We start from the raw sequence: 18,909 nt of genomic DNA, 5'->3' as shown, positions 1-18,909 counted from the left end.
CAACCAGAACACATTCCGCACCAGAGTGGTACGGTAATCCTGTCCTGGAAGTCATGTTACTAGACCAAGGCAAACCTATGGACTACGAAGAAGCTATGATGAGCCCAGATTCTGATACATGGCTTGAGGCCATGAAATCTGAGATAGGATCCATGTATGAGAACAAAGTGTGGACTTTTGTGGATTTGCCCGATGATCGGCAAGTCATAGAGAATAAATGGATCTTTAAGAAGAAGACGGACGCTGATGGTAATGTTACTGTCTACAAAGCTCGACTTGTCGCAAAAGGTTTTCGACAAGTTCAAGGAGTTGACTACGATGAGACTTTCTCACCCGTAGCGATGCTTAAGTCTATCCGAATCATGTTAGCAATTGCCACATTTTATTATTATGAAATCTGGCAAATGGACGTCAAAAGTGCATTCCTTAATGGATATCTTAAAGAAGAGTTGTATATGATGCAATCAGAAGATTTTGTCGATCCTAAAGGTGCTAACAAAGAATGCAAGCTCCAGCGATCCATCTATGGACCGGTGCAAGCATCTCAGAGTTGGAATATACGCTTTTGATGAGGTGATCAAAGCATATGGTTTTATACAGCCTTATAGTGAAGCCTGTATTTACAAGAAAGTGAGTGGGAGGTCTGTAGCATTTCTGATATTATATGTAGATGACATATTATTGATTGGAAATGATATAGAATTTCTTGAAAGCATAAAATGATACTTGAGTAAGAGTTTTTCAATGAAAGACCACGGTGAAGCTGCTTATATATTGGGTATCAAGATCTATAGAGATAGATCAAGACGCTTAATAGGACTTTCACAAAGCACATACCTTGACAAAGTTTTGAAGAAGTTCAAAATGGATCAATAAAAGAAAGGGTTCTTGCCTGTGTTACAAGGTGTGAAGTTGAGTAAGACTCAAAACCTGACTGCGGCAGAAGATAGAGAGAGAATGAAAGTCATTCCCTATGCCTCAGCTATAGGTTCTATAAAGTATGCCATGTTGTGTACCAGACCTATTGTGTACCTTGCCATGAGTTTGGCAAGGAGGTACAATAGTGATCCGGGACTAGATCACTAGACAACAGTCAAAATTATCCTTCGGTACCTAAAGAGGACTAATGAAATGTTTCTCAGTTATGGAGGTGACAAAGAGTTCGTCGTAAAAGGTTACGTCGATGCAAGCTTTGACACTGATCCAGATGACTCTGAGTCTCAATCTGGATACATATTGAAAGTGGGAGCAATTAGCTAGAGTAGCTCCATGCAGAGCATTGTAGACATAGAAATTTACAAAAATACATACGGATCTGAATATGGCAGACCCGTTGACTAAACCTCTCTCACAAGCAAAACATGATCACACCTTAGTACTCTTTGGGTGTTGATCACATGGAGATGTGAACTAGATTATTGACTCTAGCAAACCCTTTGGGTGTTGGTCACATGGCGATGTGAACTATGGGTGTTAATCACATGGCGATGTGAACTATTGGTGTTAATCACACGGCAATGTGAACTAGATTATTGACTCTAGTTGTAACACCCCGGATGTAACTTTCCATATTTGTAACTCCAACTCTTGCCATTTTCGGCTATGTGTTATGATATTCCCTTCGTGGTCGGGTTTTGTCTTTTGTTTTGCATTTTGTTCATGTCATGCATCTCATATCACGTCATCATGTGCATCTCAATTGCATACGTGTTCGTCTCATGCGTCCGAGCATTTTCCCCGTTGTCCGTTTTGCAATCCGACACTCCCACTTGCACCGGCGCACCCCTCTTGTCTCTTTTTGTGAGCAGGTGTTAAACGTTCTCGGAATGTACTGAGGTTTGCCAAGTGGCCTTGGTACACCACCGGTAGACCACCTGTCAAGTTTCGTTCCATTTGGAGGTCGTTTGATGCTCCAACGGTTAACCGGGTAACCGCATAGGCCTTTCGTGTGTTGCAGCCAAACACCCCTCCAAACAGCCCAATAACCCATCTAAGCCCTCTCCATGCTCTCGGTCGTTCGATCACGATCGTGTGGGCGAAAACCGCACTCCATTTAGAGTCTCCTAGCTCCCTCTACCTATAAATATGTGCATCTCCCCCCAAATCCCGGGTCCCGAAACCCTAGCCGCGCCTCTCTCCGCCGCCAGACACGTCCGGATCGGGCCGGACACGCCCGCCGCTGCGCCCGCGCCAACCAGAGCCCGCCACGTGGCGCGCCGCTGCCTTCCTCCGCCGCCGGCCCGCGAGCCCGCGACGGGCCCCCCGAGCCCATCTCCGCCGCCGCCAGGTCCCGCGCCTCCCGCGCCCTCGCCGCCCCGTCGCCCCGCCGGCGATCTCCGGCGACCCCGCTGCCTTGCTCCGGCCGCCGCCCGAGTTCGCCGCCGCCGCCGTCGCCCAGGTCGTCGCCCCCGCGCCGCGCGGCCTCTGTCGGCGCCGGATCCGGCCAGATCCGGCCGGCCTCCTCCCTCTCCGGCGAGCCTCGTCCCCTCCGGCCTCCTCCTCTCCATCTCCGGCGAGATCCAGCCCCGCTCGGCATCCGTGCCAAAGTCAACCCCAGATCCGCGAGGTGAAATTCCTCCAAGTCCCCGGATTTGTAATATTATGTGGCTCTGTTCATCGCATCATATCTCCTTGCATACTGCTCCGTTTCATGCGCATGATATATCGAAATGTTCATCATGAGATGCTCTTCATTTTGTTCCATTGTGCCATTCTTGTTTGAGTTCATCTAGGTGCTCAAATATCTGATGCAAGTGCTATATGTTGTTTACTGCTGTTACTTATCAGAACTTGATGTTTTGTTATTTTTGTTGCATTTGATGTGTGCATCTTTTGGGCATGAGCTCTACATGTGTTTTGATCTATGCCATGCCATCTTTACAGGGGTGTATACCATATATTTTTGTGATCTCTGGTGACTAGCACAAGCATGCAAACTAGGCTTCATGATGTTTCTGTTTTCAGGGACTTAGGATTTTGTTGTCTTTTACCTGCTGTTATTTTGTTGCCATGTATCCATGTGGCTACAGTGAGATTCATGCTTATTTTGAGTATGTTCGGTAAGGATGTTTTGGACATATGGTTATGCTCTGTCCATTCATGCCCCTGTTTGCAATTATGGAGTGCCCTAGCATGTCTCAATCTTACTCTACTTTTGCTATAAAATGTTCCTGACAGAATGTTAACATGATATTCAAATTTGCCATGGATGTTGCTAGTGATCCATGCATGCTATGAACTTACTCTTGCCATGGTTAGCTTCACGAACATGTCATCTTGCTGTTGGTATGCTTGTTTTGTCATGCATTTCTTTGTGATGAGTGAATCGAGCTCACAAAGATGCCTTCATAATTCTGTTAATGCCATGCTCTGTTTTCTGCTAAGTCTGAAACCTGTTAACGAAACTTGCTATGTTTACATGGGTTCCATCTTATTTTCTGCTCCTTTTTGGCTCATGATAAGTAAGGGACTTTTGTTCTATGCATTTAGTAGATTCATGCCATGCCTTGTTTTGCTACGATAAGTTCCTGTAGCATGTGTTTTGCTTGCTCTGAACGTTGCTACCTGATGCTGTTTCAGTCATGTTCAGTATTTTCACTGTCTGTGAAGCTGATATCTTTTGCACTTTTGCCATGCTTGTTTGAACCTGTTATTGTGTGATCTAGCCGTAGCTCAGTGTTCATCTTTTGTCAAGCATCTCTTGTAGATCACTGCCCTATGCTTTGTTGCTATGTTGGGGTGCTGTAGCATAGTTAATTGATGTATTCTAAGTGCTATCATGCTGTTAATCGCAGAATCGTGCCATTCTTGTTTTGCTTGCCATTTGCAAACCGTGCATCCGTTTCCGGTGATCTTTATATCGATTTCGACCGAAATCATCTCATCTTTCCAGCGGCATACTTGGTTTGCCAAGTTGATGCCTTGTTCATCCTTTTTCTTCCGGAGCACGCATATGCATCGCATATCACATCTCGCATATCATGCATGTGTTGCATCATGTTGCTTGTGCATTTTCCATGATTGATTGTGGTTCCGTTGCTTGTGTTCTTGCTTTGGGTAGAGCCGGGAGACGAGTTCGTGAAAGCCGTTGACCGTGAGAGCTTATAATGGCCTAAGTTGGGACACCCCTGCAGGGTATTATCTGTCAAAGCCGTGCCCGCGGTTATGAGGCAGATGGGAATTTGTTAATGTCCGGTTGTAGAGAACTTGACACTTGACTTAATTAAAATACATCAACTGTGCGTGTAGCCGTGATGGTCTCTTTTCGGCGGAGTCCGGGAAGTGAACACGGTCTGGGTTATGTATGAACGTAAGTAGTTTCAGGATCACTTCTTGATCATTTCTAGCTTCGCGACCGTTGCGTTGCTCCTCTTCTCACTCTTGTTTGCGTATGTTAGCCACCATATATGCTTAGTGCTTGCTGCAGCTCCACCTCATTACCCCATCCTTCCTACAAGCTTAAATAGTCTTGATCTCGCGGCTGTGAGATTGCTGAGTCCTCGTGACTCACAGATTCTACCAAAACAGTTGCAGGTGCCGACGATACCAGTGCAGGTGACGCAACCGAGCTCAAGTGGGAGTTCGACGAGGAACGTGGTCGTTACTATGTTTCGTTTCCTGATGATCAGTAGTGGAGCCCAGTTGGGACGATCGGGGATCTAGCATTTAGGGTTATCTTCCTTTCTTTTGGATTTGACCGTAGTCGGTCTATGTGTGGATTTTGGATGATGTATGAATTTAATTTATGTATTGTGTGAAGTGGCGATTGTAAGCCAACTCTCTTTATCCCATTCTTGTTCATTACATGGAATTGTGTGAAGATGACCCTTCTTGCGACAATACCTACAATGCAGTTATGCCTCTAAGTCATGCCTCGACACGTGGGAGATATAGCCGCATCGTGGGTGTTACACTAGTGCAAGTGGGAGACTGAAGGAAATATGCCCTAGAGGCAATAATAAAGTTATTATTTTATATTTCCTTATTCATGGTAAAAGTTTATTATTCATGCTAGAATTGTATTGATCGGAAACCTTAATACATGTGTGAATACATAAACAAACACCGTGTCCCTAGTGAGCCTCTACTAGACTAGCTCCTTGATCAAAGATGGTTAAGGTTTCCTAACCATTGACATGAGTTGTCATTTGATAATGGGATCACATCATTAGAAGAATGGTGTGATGGACAAGACCCATCTGTTAGCTTAGCATAATGATCGTTCAGTTTTATTGCTATTGCTTTCTTCATGTCAAATACATATTCCTTCGACTATGAGATTATGCAACTCCCGGATACCGGAGGCATGCCTTGTGTGCTATCAAACGTCACAACGTAATTGGATGATTATAAAGATGCTCTACAGGTATCTCCGAAGGTGTTTGTTGAGTTGGCATGGATCGAGATTAGGATTTGTCACTCCGAGTATCTGAGAGGTATCTCTGGGCCCTCTCGGTAATACACATCATAAGCTTGCAAGCAAACGACTAAGGAGTTAGTCACGAGGTGATGTATTACGTAACGAGTAAAGGGACTTGCCGGTAACAAGATTGAACTAGGTATGAAGATACCGACGATCGAATCTCGGGCAAGTAACATACCGATGGACAAAGAGAATTACGTATGTTGTCATAACGGTTCGACCGATAAAGATATTCTTAGAATATGTAGGAGCCAATATGGGCATCCAGGTTCCACTATTGGTTATTGACCGGAGAGGTGTCTCGGTCATGTCTACATAGTTCTCAAACCCGTAGGGTCCGCGCGCTTAACGTTCGTTGACGATATAGTGTTATATGAGTTATATGATTTGGTGACCGAGTGTTGTTCAGAGTCCCGGATGAGATCACGGACATGATGAGGAGTCTCGAAATGGTCGAGAGGTAAAGATCGATATATAGGACGATGGTATTTGGACACCGGAAGTGTTTGAGGACGTACCGAGAAGGAATCGGGTCACTGGAAGGGGTTCCGGGCAACCCCCCCCCCCCCCCCCCCCCCCCCCGCACAAGTTGTGGGCTTAATGGGCCAAAGGGAGGGACAGACCAGCCCACTAGGGAGCTGGTGCGCCCCTCCACTTGTTTGGACAGCCCTAGGGAAGGAAAAGGGGGAGGGCTAGCCCCTCCCGCCTTTCCCTCTCATGGGAGAAAGGAAAGGGAGGGGCGCCACCCTCCCCTGCCTTTCCCCGCACTCCAAATAAGGGAAGAATGGGTGCGCGGCTTGGGAGGGACACCAAGTAGGATTCCTCTACTTGGGCGCCTCCTTTGGCTGCTCCTCCCTCCCACCTATATATACGTGGGAGGGGGGCGCCTAGCACACACCAGACAATTGCCTAGCCGTGTGCGACGCCCCCCTCCACCATTTACACCCCTGGTCATATTTTCGTAGTGCTTAGGCAAAGCCCTGCGGAGATCACTTCACCATCACTGTCACCACGCCGTCGTACTGACGGAACTCATCTACTACCACGACATCTTGCTGGATCAAGAAGGCAAGGGACGTCACCGAGCTGAACGTGTGCAGAACGCGGAGGTGTCGTGCGTTCGGTATTTGATCGGCTAAAGCGCGAAGAAGTTCGACTATATCAACCGCGTTGTGAAACGCTTCGGCGAGGGTACGTAGACACACTCTCCCCCTCGTTGCTATGCATCTCCATGGATAAATCATTGTGTGTGTGTAGATTTTTTTTCCATGCAACGATTCCCAACACACTGCCCCACGGTTGTCTCACAAAAAAAACTCATCCAGCTTCTCGCTCCAAACCCTAGCTCACTCACTCTCCTCTCACTCGCTCCGTCCTATCCTCTCCTTTCTCCGATTCCGATCCAATCAGGCGCAATGTTGAGCTCCGGCAGCCACTCCGGCTCCGGCCCCGACATCAACGAGGAGTTGGCCCTTCGCATTGCCTTGAAGCAGTCCAAGGTGAACACTAGGGGCAGCTCCGGATCTGGGGCGTCGCCGTAGCTCCCGCATCGGTGCGGCATGGACGCTGGAGCTGACCCCTCCCGGTCCGCGCACAGCTCCGTCAGGGCGGCGCCGTTCGCTCTGCTCCGCGCCGTCCCCTTCCCCCGTCAGCCACTGCTCCGCGCGAGCAGCGATGGGTAGTAGTTCCCGCACCGCCGGCCCGCACGTGCACTCCGGAATTATAGGTGTGCGCCGCCCGCCGTGAGAGGCAGCGGGCAAGGGAGAGGGACATGGCGGAGCAGTCTGTGCGCCGCCGCAGTGGGATGCCGGTGGAGCCTGACGAGGACAAGCAGCTCCTCGCTTGGGTCTACTGTCGGTCGCTCACGGCGGCGAAGACAGAAGCTCGTCGCCAACGGCGGAAGAACGCGAAGGCGCTCCGGCTTGTTATAGAGCAGTCGGAGCGCGAAACGAAGAAGGCGGCGGCGAAGGCAGCTCGGCTCGCCAAGTTGAAGCGGCAGTAGGACAGGGCCGTCTGCCGGATGCTGGGGCCGATCGTCATGTCCGACTCCAACTCCGACGATGGCAACGACCACAGCTCCACCCCCCCCCCCCCTCCGACGACTAAGATCCTCCACCAGTCGCGGACGCCTACAGCTACTCCGGCGGCCGGAAGGGGAAAGACCCGGCGAGGAAGCGGTGAAGACGTTCCTCCTTCTATGTTTATTATCGTTTCTTAGTTATTGAAGTTAAAAACTTGTCTGGCAATGAAATCCGATGATCTTTTAGATGGTGTACAGTTCATTTATGTGCATTTGGTTGTCCAATCGATGCTGATTTCGTTGTGCGTTATTTGATCGCGTATAGTAGCTCTTATTTTGCATGCGTAGTATGAATATAGGGTGTCAGATGTGAGGTACGCGAATGTGGAGAGAAAAATTTAAGACGTGACCGATCAGTGCCCGCGTCTGCGTGCGTTTCACGGGTCGGATTTGCTGTTTGTCACTGTAGATGTTGTAAATGTCATTAGGAAAAAAGACTAGGGATGCTCTTAGCACGAGCAAAGCCTGTATACGATCAATCCCCTGAATCAGAATCAGTAGCAGTACATCAGATCGGTCGATTAGGTCCGGCGAAGCACTGGATTTTGTCATTGCAACAAAGTCTCTGGTCTCGTGTACGATTATCACTACTCCATTTCCTCCCTATTCTATGCAAATGTCCTTTTTTTCAAATCTATGCACATGTCCTTGCAGTCCGTTCCACGTGGGTTTCCTTTCCTCAAGTGCAGGTGCAGCCCGTTCCGCGTGTTGCGCGATTTCAACGCGCGTATGCTTTGCAAGCACAGGCATACCATTTCCACGCACACGGTCGTAGGCATGGGTTGACCGTAAGGCCAACTCCACCGCGCGACTCTAAACGAACGTCCGTTTTATCCAGTTTCTGTCTGTTTGGTAGAGCAATGGGGTCGTGTCCGGGCATGTCCGGGGATGCGGTGGCCGTGCGCGGCCGCATCCGTTTGCCTCATCCTGTCCGCGTCTATTTAAAAAAAGAAACAACTTTCAAATGCCAAGCCTTAGTTCACATCAGGCCAGCGGCCCAGTTCATCACGCCGGCAACAGAGCCAGTGGCCTACACGTCCATCGCCGGTATCAGCCAGCGGCCGACAACACAGCCAGCCTCCAAAATTAATAGTTGTCCTCGCCGGCAACACAGCCAACGGCCGGCAACACAGCCGGCCACTAAAATGAATGTTTTCTCGCCGGCACAGTGCCAGCGGCCCAGCGGGCGGGCGGCACCCATGCCAGCCTCCAAAAAAAACCAGCCACGCCGATCGGACGACCTAGTTCAGGCCTTCGGCGTCGAGCATCTCCTTCTGCCTGGCCTCGAACCAGGCCCTCGTCTTCTCGCTCATCTTCGACAAGTCCACGCTCATGATCGCAAGGGCCACCTCCTTCGCTTTGGTGGCGGCATTGGTGGCCTCGATGTCGAGCTGCCTCTGCCTGGCCTTGACGTTGTCAGCCTCGATGTCGAGCTGCCTTTGTCGGGCCGCCTCCTCCATGCCGAGCTGCCTTTGCGGGGCTGCCTCCTCCATGTCGATCTTCCTCCTCTTGGCCGCCTCCTCCATCTCAAGCTTCTTTCTTTGAAGGTCTAGGTATTGCTTCATTTGCCCGTCCTTGCTTTGCCGCTTCTTCTCGTCCCTCACATCCTTTTGGGACATCATGCCATGCAAAGTGTCATGCAATGCCATGGATGAGGCATCACGTATGTCATCAACCTTGGAGTTGGTCTTGCCCCTCGGCCTCTTCAACGCCTCGCCATCTCCACCTCCGGCGAACTTGGCTGTCTTCAGTCCTCTCTTCCTTTGTAGTTCAGGGTATTGGTCCTTGAACTTAGGGCAATTGTTGATGATCGTCCAACAATGCGTAAGAGTGAATGGCTTGTCATTGTGCCGGGCCTTGAATGCCTCCAAAGATTGAAATGCCTACACCACATGATCAACAACAAGTGAACATGCAAACATATACACGGCCGAAGTCTCATGGCCGTAGCAAGGAAAGGGCTAGGAAGAGGAGAGCATACCATGTCCCCAACGCCGAGACCACTCACGGGCCGTGCTTCAACGCTCTCAAATGCGGCGCAAACTTGTTGCACTCTTATTGGATGAACAACCATCTCTTTTGAATCGAGCCGATGCCATGGTTGCTTGTAATTTGGTAGGGCTCAAACATCTTCCTTTCATGGAATGTTTTGTGGACTCTCGTCCAAAAAACAATGCCCTTTTGTTGCGTGCCGGTCCTCGGATCTTGGCTAATCTCCATCCAAGCTTGGCAAATCAACTTGTCCTCATCTTGTGTATATGAACCCGTGCGAATGCTCTTCCTCTTCTTTTGTGCTTCCGCTCTTTGGGTGAGCTCGTCGATGAACAATGGCTTGCCACTAATATCAACGTCATTGCCTTTTTCTTCATCACCATCACCTTCGACATTGATGTCATCGTCTTCATGCCACGAGTCACCATGGTCGTAGTCAGCACGGTCGTCGGCCTCTTCGTCGGGCACGTACTGGGCGCGGCCATCCTGACTTTGGGTCTCCTCGGGGTCGTAGGCACGGCCATGCCCACCCTCGAAGATCACGTCCTCCATGTACTGGTTGTAGAAGGGGTCGTCGACCGTTGGCGTTGGTGTTGGCATTCCGTCAAACAAGACGCGGGGGCCCGGCATGGTGCCCGTGAACGGTGCCCGTGCTTGCTTTCTTTGCATCTCGACGGACGGCCGGCCGCCGCTGCTGGACCCAGGCATGACGTTGAGGTCGATGATGGCTGCGGGGCACGGTGTGGACGGCGCGAACAAGCCCACGTCCGGCGACCCCGAGAAATGGGTCTGGCCGTCGTGCCTTGGCGGAGGAAAGCCGGGCGACCTGGGCGCGGTCCGCGACGTCGGCGACTGGCAGTGCGGAGGCCGGGCGACCGACGAGCCTGTGCTCGCCGGGCCGACGGCCGCTGCAGGGAATCCGGTCGGACGACCCATGCCAAGCATGAGGAGGGCGTGCGCTTTGTTGACGAGGTCCTCCTTCTCGTCGACCGCGACCTTGCGCCGCGCAGCCTCCATCTCATTGCGCTGGGCGGCGAACTTGGCCGCGGCGGCATTGACCTTGACGACCGCTCTCCATTCCCTCCTCTTCGCCGATTCCACGTCCAACTTGGCGATCTCCTCCGGCGTGCACTCCGACCGCGGCTTCCTTGGCGCCTTGGCTGCCTTCTTCTTCACCTTTGTGGGCGGCTCGACGGCCAGGCCGCCGGAATTCGGCGGGGCGTCGGCCATGGACGGGGGAGAGAGGGGGCGGCGGGAGGGGCGTGGGAGGGTTTGGGGAAATGGCGCCAAATGGGGCGTGGGGGGGGGGGTTGGTTTCTCCCACTGACAGGCGGGCCAGGGGAGGACAAGCGCGCGCGTCCCGCCCGTCCGCGCGCTGTCCGTTTCATCCCAAAACCGGCGCAAACTTGGGCCGCGGATGGGTCGAAACCGGACACAAAGCGGACAAAAGTCCGTTTGCACCCGCGCGCTGGGCCGTCTGGTTTGTCCGTTTTACCCCAAACGGACGGGGGCGAACAGGATAGGGTCGCGCGGTGGAGTTGGCCTAAGCACCACCAGCACGCATACGCTCTAGGAGGTCAGGAACCCGAAGATACTGCTGAAATCATCAGCAGATCACGTGGGAAACACCGTGTGTGTTCATAGGGTTGAGTATATGTGCGTATATATAAACGTTTGCGTCTATACTGTGTTAAAAAACATATATTAGACGTATTTTTTTATAGGTCTGTACGTATCTGTGTTGGAGCGTGGAAAACAGCATGTTGGCACGGGAGGACAGCAACCAACGACGACCAGAAACGAGAAAATTCAACCACCACGCATCTTTTCCTGTTTACGACTCTCCAACTAGCGCTTTCGGCAACAGTGCTGGCTGGACGGCCGAGTGCCCCGTGAACGTGTCACCGCTTGCCTGGCCGCGGCGCCACCTCTCTTTCACCGCCCACAAAAATTCAGAGGCGTTAACACTTAACACAGCAGCTGCGAGCCAAAAATAAAAAGGGAAGCTGTGAAAATTGTTCAGGAACGAGCGCTCGAGTCCTCAGAATTTTGGCGGTCGGGAGAGAGTGATGCTCTTTAGGTTTTGATGATCATTCTGGAAATTTTTAACTTCCTGGTGGATGGTGAAGACCGCTGCCTGACGGGCGGGAAAGTGGCCAATCAGAACGGACACGGACGCGCAAGAGGACAGAACAGGAGCTACCGGAGCCGAGGCTTGCTACTGATGGAATATGCCTCGCTTCCGAGGTTGGTTATGAGTTTGGTGTTTTGGTTTCTTGCAACCAAGCGCTGCTGTGTCTTGAGTTTGACATCTAGCTCTTGTTCTAACTTTTTTTTTACTTATGAGTTGCTTAATGTCTATCACCCTTTCTTTTTGTTCGGACATGGAGTTTATTAGCTCGGGCAAATGAGACAAGACAAACAGTAAAATCGAAACAAAAAATCCTGAATTTTTTTGTGGCAAACATTAAGAAATATTTAAAGTGCTTGCAAAGTTTCATCTTGGAATCACATTCGTGAAAGTTGTGGAAAAAAATGATGCTCCTAAGATGTTATTTTCAAAAGCATTTTGAAATGTTGATTTTAAATTTTTTGGCACGACTTCCACATATGTGATATGATGATGGAAAATTGCAAGCACTCGAAACATTCCTTAATGTTTGCCACAAAAGAAATTAGATTTTTTTATGGTTTTACTGTTCATGCCTAGAGCATTTGAGCTCGAGCTTAGATTAGGACTTTCACAGTTGGTTTCCCTACTACGTGTATTTATATTTCGAATGAAATGTCTACATCTAGCGCCGGTTCTAACTTGTGAGTTGCTTAATGTCTGTCGCCCTTTCTTTTTGTTCAGACATGGAGTTTCTTAGCTTGGGTTCAAATGAGACAAGATGAACAGTAAAATCGAAAAAAACCCAAAAAAAAAATCCTTTTTTGGGCAAACATTATGAGATATTTCTAGGGCTTGCAAAGTTTCATTTTGGAATCACATTTGTGAAAGACGTGGCAAAAAAGAATGATGCTCCTAAGATGCTATTTTCAAAAGCATTTTGAAACGCTGATTTTAATTTTTTTTTGCCACGACTTTCACAAATGTGATATGATGATGAAAATTTGCAAACACTCAAAACATTCCTTAATGTTTGCCACAAAAAAAATCTATTTTTTATGGTTTTACTGTTCATGCCTAGAGCATTTGAGCTCGAGCTTAGATTAGGACTTCCGCGGTAGGTTTCCCTACTGCGTGTATTTATATTTCGAAAGAATAGTTTGTACAATGGAAGGCCAAACTGCATAATAAGGGAGACCGCCTTATTCATCTCTCCGCTGTCTTAGACTCTACTACTTACATTATGTTGATATTCTTAATCCCTAAATAAGTACTTAACAAATAGATGCTTTTTATCGGGCCTTTTGCTTGCTACTGCATTCCCAAACCTCTTTACACACTCCACCAAACAATACGTCTGAGTGTCTACTATTCTTCATGTCATCGCTCTAGGACGACCAAAGGTTTATAAACGATGGGAAACCCTTCACCACCAGGAACGCCTATGCTCTACTCGCCGTTGAGCCTCACGAGGATCCGCATGCCAAGCTCATTTGTTCGTCACCCGTCTCCACCAAGATTGAAGTGTTCGCCTGGTTGTTGTTCCATAGGCACCTCAACTGCAAGGAAAACCATCTTTGGAAGCATATCTCATCCAACTCCTCCTACCCCTCGTATAACCACAACGTAGAAGACACAGAGCACATCTTCCTCCAATGCCCCATCTCCGACATAATTTGGTAAAGATTGGGAATCCCCAAGCCAGATTGCATCGACGACTTATGGGATACTGCTGGCCCTCTACTACCATCTCAAGCACTATGTTCCTTCATCCTTCTTCTCATCCTATGGAAGATTTTGGATGCTCAGAATACTAAAGCTTATTGTCAGCTAGACATTCATTACGTTACTTCTCTTAGACTTATGATTGATGACTTGGACCTATGGTCTCATGGACATTGTAAGGCTACCAATAAGGAGGTTGTTTTTCTACTGGTGTCTTTTCCTCTCCTCATGTGCATGCACGCCTATGGAATTCCTCTTCATTTGTAATCAGTCTGGCTGCTTTACTGCTTTAGTAATATATTTAGGTGGGAAAACTTCCCCCTCCAGTGATTCCTTTTTGAAAATATAAGAAAAAAATCTTCGATACAATGTTAGAGGCCCTCAATGATGTAAAAGTTATATAAAGGGTTCAACCAAGATAGAAAGCCAAAATAAGCTTTCATCTTTGCTGTGTACCATAAAAGAGTTAATTTCTTCCTTGATTTTCTTCCTACATGTGTATAAGTTTGGTTGAATTCCTTTGAAGACTTGATCATTCCAGAAGTTCAATAACAAGTAGTCATATTGCACAGAGAGACTAATAACCCCAAGACCCCTATGATGTTTGGCTTACAAACCAATTCCCATGCAATTACTGGTCATTATATTTTACTTGCAAGGATGTTGTCTCTCCAAAGACGTTGCCTTATGTTTATCAATTTCTTCAATAACCCACTTCTAGATTATTATTTTGTGAAACACGGTACAAATGCAAATGCTTATATACATGCATATACGCTCACTCATATGAACGTACCAACACACACTACTCCTATGAACACCTTTGAGAAAATAAACCAACAAATCTTGAGACAGACGAAGTCATCACATGTGTCTCGCAGACGATAGGAACGTGGTCTTGCACTGAACGAATATCGCTGGAAATAAGTAAGTGGGCAGGGATGATATGACTGAATCGACCATCTAAACCTTACCAATATGGTTCGATCAATGAGAGCAGTCGAGGAGTTTCTCTTCCACTCATAAATTTAAAAGGCACACAAATTGCTTCTTTGGTGCTCATATGCAATCCTAGATAGGTGAAGGGCGAAGTACAGAACTGACATTGGAGGACATCTATTAAAAGGTAGACTCTTTACTAAGAGATATTGAATGAGATTAACTTTCTCATCAAAAAATTAATCAACAAATCCTCTTGAGATGCTTTGGCATGAAGTTTTTAACATGAGGATTTAATAGGGAATTAGGGATTGAATCAAAACGAGAAAACTTTACGCATACCTCCTTAATAAATCAAAGAGTTGACACATAGGAAAATGCTATTAAAACTCATGTGTCTAGGAGAACCAATATGTGATTGGATGGTTAGGAGGTGCTTGTATCTCTAGGCCCTAGCCCATTGAGGAACAAGCCCCATGTTGACACCTATGAGTCTCATAAAGGGAAATATTCTTTCAGTGGAAGAGGATGTTAGTTAGCAAATCTTCTAAATTTTAGGGAAAGTTGCTCTCGGAAAACTTTTCCTAAATTTTACTCGTAAAACTACTTTTCTACCGGAGATTTTTTAGGGAGCTATTGGAGTTGCTCTTACAACGTGTTTGGTTCGTAGGAACTAGAGGTGAAGAATGGGAGTTGAGGGGTAAGAAGATTCAAAGTCCTTTGATTGATTAGAGGGGATGGGAATTTAAGTGGGAGGGGAAATGGGAGTTGAGAGGGCCAATTCTCACCTTTTTTTATGGGGTACCCTGTTAATTCATAGATAGAGCTCTGTCTCAATCTAATTCCCAACTTATACCGAACAAAGGAATGCGGGTAAAAAACTACTCTACTTCCCTTGTCTAATCCCTATACAATATTCCACGTGCAAACTCTAGTCCTGCTCAACCAAAAAGAAAAGAAAAACTCTAGTCCCTGTTTCTTCCCCAAGGTAAAAACCAAGTATAAATGGTACTGCCTCTGTTTCAAAATAGATGACCCAACTTTATACTAACTTTATGTTGGGTCATCTATTTTGGAACGGAGGGAGTATCATTTATGAAACTCACAAAGAAGAGGGTGTTCTCGCAAAAATTTCCACAGGACAAAACATGAGGTCCGGGGATAAGATGATCACAAGGGAAGTGGATCCCCATTCCAAACCCAGCGCACCTATCCCCATTCCGTTCCCCGCCGCGGCACTCGGCGTCGTCCGCCCCGCAGCTCAGCTCCACACGCCCGCCCACTACCTCCGGCACAAGCGATGGCGACCATCACCACGCAGCTCCGCTCGGCCCTCCTCTCCCCGGCCGCCTCCTCCTCCTCCTCCTCCCCGCGCCGCGGCGGCCGGCGCGCGCCCTCCTCCGTCCGCTGCGACGCCTCTCCCCCGGCGGCGTCCGCGTCGGCCTCCCTCGACCCGGACTTCGACAAGAAGGCCTTCCGCCACAACCTCACCCGCAGCGACAACTACAACCGCAAGGGCTTCGGCCACAAGAAGGAGACCCTCGAGCTCATGAGCCAGGAGTACACCAGTAAGCCCCAGCCTCTAGAGCAGTAGCTATTTGCGGTCTGACTCGTTCCTAATTGGCGGGGACTGCCTGCAGGCGATGTGATAAAGACGCTCAAGGACAACGGGAACGAGTACACCTGGGGGCCGGTGACCGTGAAGCTGGCGGAGGCCTACGGCTTCTGCTGGGGCGTCGAGCGCGCCGTGCAGATCGCCTACGAGGCGCGCAAGCAGTTCCCCGAGGAGCGCATCTGGATCACCAACGAGATCATCCACAACCCCACGGTCAACAAGGTATGCTACTCTTCACCCGACCGATTCCGTGTTGTTTGACAGTCGCCATGCGCAGCTCGTGTTTCTGTTCATGGATGACTTTTCGGAAGAATCTGATCTTACTGTGTATGAGGGGATCAATTACCCGCTATCTAATCATTAGGACACATGTTAGTGATAAAAGTGTTTTTGCTATTCATGTTAGTGTCAATAGAGCAAGAGAAAAGAAAAAATAACTTCCTGCCTAGCAGTGTTCACTTCGTGCCATGTCTGTCTAATGGCTTTCCATTTGACAGAGTTAAATTCCTGACTTCCTCTTATTGTTCATGCAGAAATTGGAGGACATGGGTGTCAAAGATATTCCTGTTAATGCTGGTATTAAGGATTTTGATGTTATTGAACAAGGTGATGTTGTTGTCTTGCCTGCATTTGGAGCTGCTGTGGATGAGATGTACACACTAAATGAGAAGAATGTGCAAATTGTTGATACGACATGCCCTTGGGTTTCAAAGGTACATTTTAATACCCCCTTGCTCTTTCATATGATGTTGTTCTGTTCTCAAGTGTCAGAACATTTATCAGGCTAACCAATTGTGTAATTATAATATAGGTGTGGAACATGGTTGAGAAGCATAAGAAGGGTGACTATACTTCTATTATTCACGGAAAATATGCCCATGAAGAGACTGTTGCCACTGCTTCTTTTGCAGGGAAGTACATTATTGTGAAGAATATGGCCGAGGTACATTTGATACATTTATATCTTGCTGTTGTTTAGCACTTGACGCTAAATCCACTCTGTGGCTTGAGATAACAAAGTATTATCAATTGAAACAGGCAACATACGTATGTGATTATATACTTGGCGGCCAACTTGATGGGTCTAGCTCAACTAGAGAGGAGTTCCTTGAGGTATAGATTCTTCTCAAATTACCCTTTACTGCCATGTGGGAAAGAAATGATGATGCCTAATGGAACTGTTTGGTCCACAATCGCAGAAATTCAAAAAGGCTGTTTCTCCAGGATTCGATCCTGATGTTGACTTGGAAAAGGCGGGCATTGCAAATCAAACAACAATGCTTAAAGGAGAAACTGAAGAAATTGGTGCGTTTTACTAACAGTCGTTGTTCATTATGGCTGTGATTTTGTACAGTACAGATTTGCTACTAGTTCCAGTTTTGACTTAAATGCTTTATAATTATTAACAGGAAAACTTGTTGAGAAGACTATGATGCGTAAGTTTGGAGTCGAGAATGCCAATGAACACTTTGTTGCCTTCAACACTATTTGTGATGCAACACAGGTACATTTTCTTTTAACTACATCCTTCCATTTTTTGGAGATTATGCACTACATAACTACATGTCATCATTTACCTGTACCACCAACTACTCTGTCAATGCTTCAGGTGAGATAAATTCAGTGAGAGCAGAGGGGCAATATTGTCTTTTTGTCATTCTTATCTATTGGGTGGAACTAAAACTTAGATCTTTTAGCATGGTTGGATAGTTGCACTTTTCACTGTATATAGTTGTAGTAAAGGGAGACATAGTGGTATTTTACTTTGTTTTTAGTGTCTCGAAAACGTTTCCTTAGGAGTAAGGGCATAGAGTCGTATCTTCACTTGAACATATATACTGATGACACACTTCAACTTCATATCTCAGGAAAGACAAGATGCGATGTATCACCTAGTGAAGGAAAAGGTTGACCTTATTCTGGTTATTGGAGGGTGGAACTCCAGTAATACCTCTCATTTGCAAGAAATTGGAGAACTCAGCGGAATTCCGTCCTACTGGATTGACAGTGAACAAAGGATTGGACCAGGAAACAAGATTAGTTACAAGCTAAATGTACTTTCTAATACCCTGATTAATATTCATCTCACATTGAGAATAAACTATTATTTTTGGAAACTGCTAGTGAATCTTACTGAGAGAAGATTTTTATCAATAAACAAACTGGGAATCTGAGAAAAAGAGGCGTATTTATAGTCATAAGAATATGACCTTTTTAACTGAAATTTGAACTGTTTGACAGCACGGTGAGCTTATTGAGGCAGAAAACTGGCTACCACAAGGGCCTATCACAATTGGTGTTACTTCTGGTGCCTCTACTCCGGACAAGGTAATGTAATTCACCCGGTTGAGGTGCTTCTTTTGTACGTAATTTACACTGGTGTACAATATATTGGTGCACATCGAATAAACTGAAAACTGCATAACCATGATGATTTCTTCTTTTGCAGGTCGTCGAGGATACGCTACACAAGGTGTTTGAGATCAAGCGTCAAGAAGTTTTGCAGGTTGCATAGATTTTCAGCAAAATTGGTCAGGGGATAATAATAGCTGATGGCCTGGCAAAGGTTAGTAGAACCATTGCGCAACCTATTGCTGTACAGTAGCTAAGAATGTAATGCTTTAGGCACACACTTTTACGAGGATATCTGTGCTGGGATACATATAATATGTTGTAATCACTTGTACCACGAACAGTTGTACACTTGTATCAGCTGCTATAACCCTTTGCCCCTTGAAAAATTGTTTTCATAGGCTGGTTACATAGATATCAACCACTGGGTTTGTTGTTGGATAGAGGTCAAATGCAGGGTGCAAGAAATGCAGGGTTTCCTGTGTATATTAGGGTGCAAGTCCAATTCCCATTCTGATATGTTCATGTATCATCTGTTGTAATAGAATTTAACTTTTGTCCGTATTCACTTTCTGTGTTTGGTATGTTACTTGCAGAGTACATAGATTACCCCGTCACTTATCCTGTGTTCATGTCGGCGTTGAGATACCAAAACTGTTATATAGCTTAATGTA

The 18,909-nt window shown here is 47.3% G+C and overlaps 1 protein-coding gene across 1 annotated transcript; it reads left to right on the top strand.

The window, feature by feature from the left end:
• Positions 1–15,445: 15,445 nt before the first annotated feature.
• LOC109742400 (4-hydroxy-3-methylbut-2-enyl diphosphate reductase, chloroplastic) lies at positions 15,446–18,624 on the top strand. Its single transcript, XM_020301485.4, has 10 exons — positions 15,446–15,836; positions 15,909–16,105; positions 16,417–16,596; positions 16,695–16,826; positions 16,922–16,996; positions 17,083–17,188; positions 17,293–17,387; positions 17,752–17,937; positions 18,125–18,211; positions 18,333–18,624. The coding sequence occupies exons 1-10, from the start codon at positions 15,569–15,571 to the stop codon at positions 18,396–18,398; spliced, it is 1,392 nt and encodes a 463-aa protein (XP_020157074.1). The 5' UTR covers positions 15,446–15,568; the 3' UTR covers positions 18,399–18,624.
• The last annotated feature ends 285 nt before the right edge of the window (positions 18,625–18,909 follow it).

This window comes from Aegilops tauschii, chromosome 4, assembly GCF_002575655.3.
Source record: "Aegilops tauschii subsp. strangulata cultivar AL8/78 chromosome 4, Aet v6.0, whole genome shotgun sequence".
NCBI classification, from domain to species: domain Eukaryota; kingdom Viridiplantae; phylum Streptophyta; class Magnoliopsida; order Poales; family Poaceae; genus Aegilops; species Aegilops tauschii.
This window is presented reverse-complemented; position numbering and strand designations above follow the sequence as displayed.

Bases quoted from the DNA above. Each gene is read 5' to 3' on its own strand.
- LOC109742400 (XM_020301485.4), top strand. From the start codon at position 15,569: ATGGCGACCATCACCACGCAGCTCCGCTCGGCCCTCCTCTCCCCGGCC. The intron at 15,837-15,908 runs GTAAGCCCCAGC...GACTGCCTGCAG, and splicing joins CATGAGCCAGGAGTACACCA to GCGATGTGATAAAGACGCTC. The intron at 16,106-16,416 runs GTATGCTACTCT...TTGTTCATGCAG, and splicing joins ACAACCCCACGGTCAACAAG to AAATTGGAGGACATGGGTGT.